We start from the raw sequence: 2,290 nt of genomic DNA on the forward strand, positions 1-2,290 counted from the left end.
AATTCTTATTAGTTTATATAAATAAAATCATTAGTAGGACCCAACTCTTATTAGTTTATGTTAATAAAATTAATAATGGGACTCTAAAATATTAGATTTGTTCATTTTTCCTTGTTTCATATAGTGAAGAATGCAGTTTGTTCATCAACGTATCTCACCAAAATTTTATTTTTGTTCATTCTCATAGTAACTGCTCTAACAATCTTATAATTCATGACCAAGAATCTTTCCCCCCACGGGCGCATGGTTCAAATAATGAATTTTTCAAATAATGACATTTTCAAAATCATTATTAGCAGGAGTGGCGGAACCCTTTCCTTATCCTGGCTTAAGTGTAAGAATCACACGTCAAAATTGAAAAAAAATAATAATGTGGTTACGCCCCTGATTGGAAGACAAAAGGCTTAAGAAATAAAATAAATACTTGTTTATGATTAGATGAACATGTATTATTTATTCATGATTAGAAGAACCCATCAGCCCGCTAAAACGCCTTAAACTGTGAGTTCATCAACCTCTTGGTCTTCTTCCGCAGTTCTCATCAGCGAATGAGAGCGACATTTGACCAGTATTATACAAAATCCTCTTATTAATCTGTTGATATGCTCCAAAAAGCACAGCCGGCGTATTAGAATCCGATCTAGTGATAGCTAAACAAATATTTCCTTCCCTCACAAACCAAACATTCCGAGTGTCTGAAACAACAAAATCTGCAGCCTGTTGAAAATGAAATGTCATGGTGGGTAATGCATACTCAACTCCATCTCTAGGAATGTAACAAGCGTGAATTACGGGAAAACCTGCACGACGCATACCAAATCGCTCAAAATATAAGTCAACAGACGCGGCAACTCTATCAAAAATGTTTCTATACATGGTGGTAAGTGGAGCCCCCGAATCTATGACGCAGCCGCCAGTTTGATCGTTGTTAATCTGTAATTCTCTTCTTGGAATTTGCACTCTAGCACCACCCACGCTGATACCCTCAAGATTCAAGTAATAATACGGTGTCTCGAAGCTGGTTCGTACTATAGGAGTTCTGATAACTTGGCCTTCAATCGTCGCATCTGCACCAAAACTTAAAAATGTGTTTCCTATCATACGCCCTCTATATTTCTCAAAGCAGTAGGAAAATTTACCATTGCCTAATTGGTCTGCAACAGAGAATTCACCTCTTCCTAAACCAAGAATTCCTGCGATACCATTTCTACCGCCGATACCAAAGGTAAAATTTGCTTGGCGTAAACTACAGCCCATAATTAGTTGAAAACTTTCAACGCCCCTAGTTCTTGAGGGTAAAGTGAATTTTTCTTGGGCAAAAACACCATATGTGACTTGAGAACCCGCATAAGTTAATGTGTAATCACATTGGCCCTCTTCATTGCAACTTTGGCAGCCAGGACTAGGATCCCGACAAGGAATAGGATGATATGATGTTGAACTCCTCCAGGGATAAAGAGGCGAATCTTGATTGAAAATTTGTGTCGCACCTTCGCATTGAAGCCAAGTAATATCACTAGCTGAATCAATCAACAAATAGTATTTCATGATTCCTGGCACACCAGGAAATGTACCTATACCCATAGACGCAGCGTAGTAATATGTATCTTCGTAAACCACCGACGCATAAACATCAGGATTTATTTGTGAAGCAATGTGTCGTGCTCGAGCTCTGGATTGGTCGATGAGGGTTTGAAATCTTTCATCTTGCGTGATCGAATGATCAAGAGGGTTGAAAAAGGGTGATTCTTCAGAGTCTTTGTGAATCATCCGCAAAGTAAACCCTTTGGGATTCATTGCGATGGTTGAGTTTTGCAGTATAACAATCGTTAGAAGAAAAATGAAAAGACATGGTTTTGTTCTACCCATTTGTGATCTGGAAAGGATTTTGATGCACAAAAAATGTAGTATGAGTATTTCTGAATTTTAGTTGAGAGGGATGGATTGAAATATCACTCTTGCCTGTAAAGATACATTTTATACTTAAAATGTTTAAAAATCACATCTAGTTCGTAACGTTCTTTATTTGATATATATATATATATATACAAAATCTTTAATAATTAATTATTTTTATTACATATATATACAAAATCTTTAATAATTATTGTTTAATTAATATGGGATCCTCTGGATAAAAGCTCTCACTAATTGACCAATATCCCTCAATGAATTTTATTTATTTTTCTAAAAAATAATCTGCGTCTGTCTGAAAATGTAAAAGTTATAGCTCAATCTGAGTTATGCTAAACTCAATCTAAATTACTAATGTAAATTACTAATCTAAATT

General features: G+C 35.6%; 1 protein-coding gene across 1 annotated transcript; it reads right to left on the reverse strand.

Annotated features, from left to right (window-relative positions):
- Positions 1-236: 236 nt before the first annotated feature.
- Positions 237-1,985, reverse strand: LOC113328412 (aspartic proteinase CDR1-like). The gene is made up of 2 exons (XM_026575525.1): positions 816-1,985; positions 237-717 (listed from the first exon to the last, which is right to left on the reverse strand). Exons 1-2 carry the CDS (start codon positions 1,867-1,869, stop codon positions 641-643), a joined length of 1,131 nt encoding a protein of 376 aa, XP_026431310.1. The 5' UTR covers positions 1,870-1,985; the 3' UTR covers positions 237-640.
- Positions 1,986-2,290: the final 305 nt, after the last annotated feature.

This window comes from Papaver somniferum, unplaced genomic scaffold (genome assembly GCF_003573695.1).
Source record: "Papaver somniferum cultivar HN1 unplaced genomic scaffold, ASM357369v1 unplaced-scaffold_107, whole genome shotgun sequence".
In the NCBI taxonomy this organism is placed as follows: Eukaryota; Viridiplantae; Streptophyta; class Magnoliopsida; order Ranunculales; family Papaveraceae; genus Papaver; species Papaver somniferum.

Excerpts from the sequence above, each read along its gene's own strand:
- LOC113328412 (XM_026575525.1), bottom strand. The coding sequence starts at position 1,869 with ATGGGTAGAACAAAACCATGTCTTTTCATTTTTCTTCTAACGATTGTT. Across the intron at positions 718-815 it reads CTTATATTTTGAGCGATTTG|GCTGCAGATTTTGTTGTTTC; the intron begins GTATGCGTCGTG and ends CATTTTCAACAG.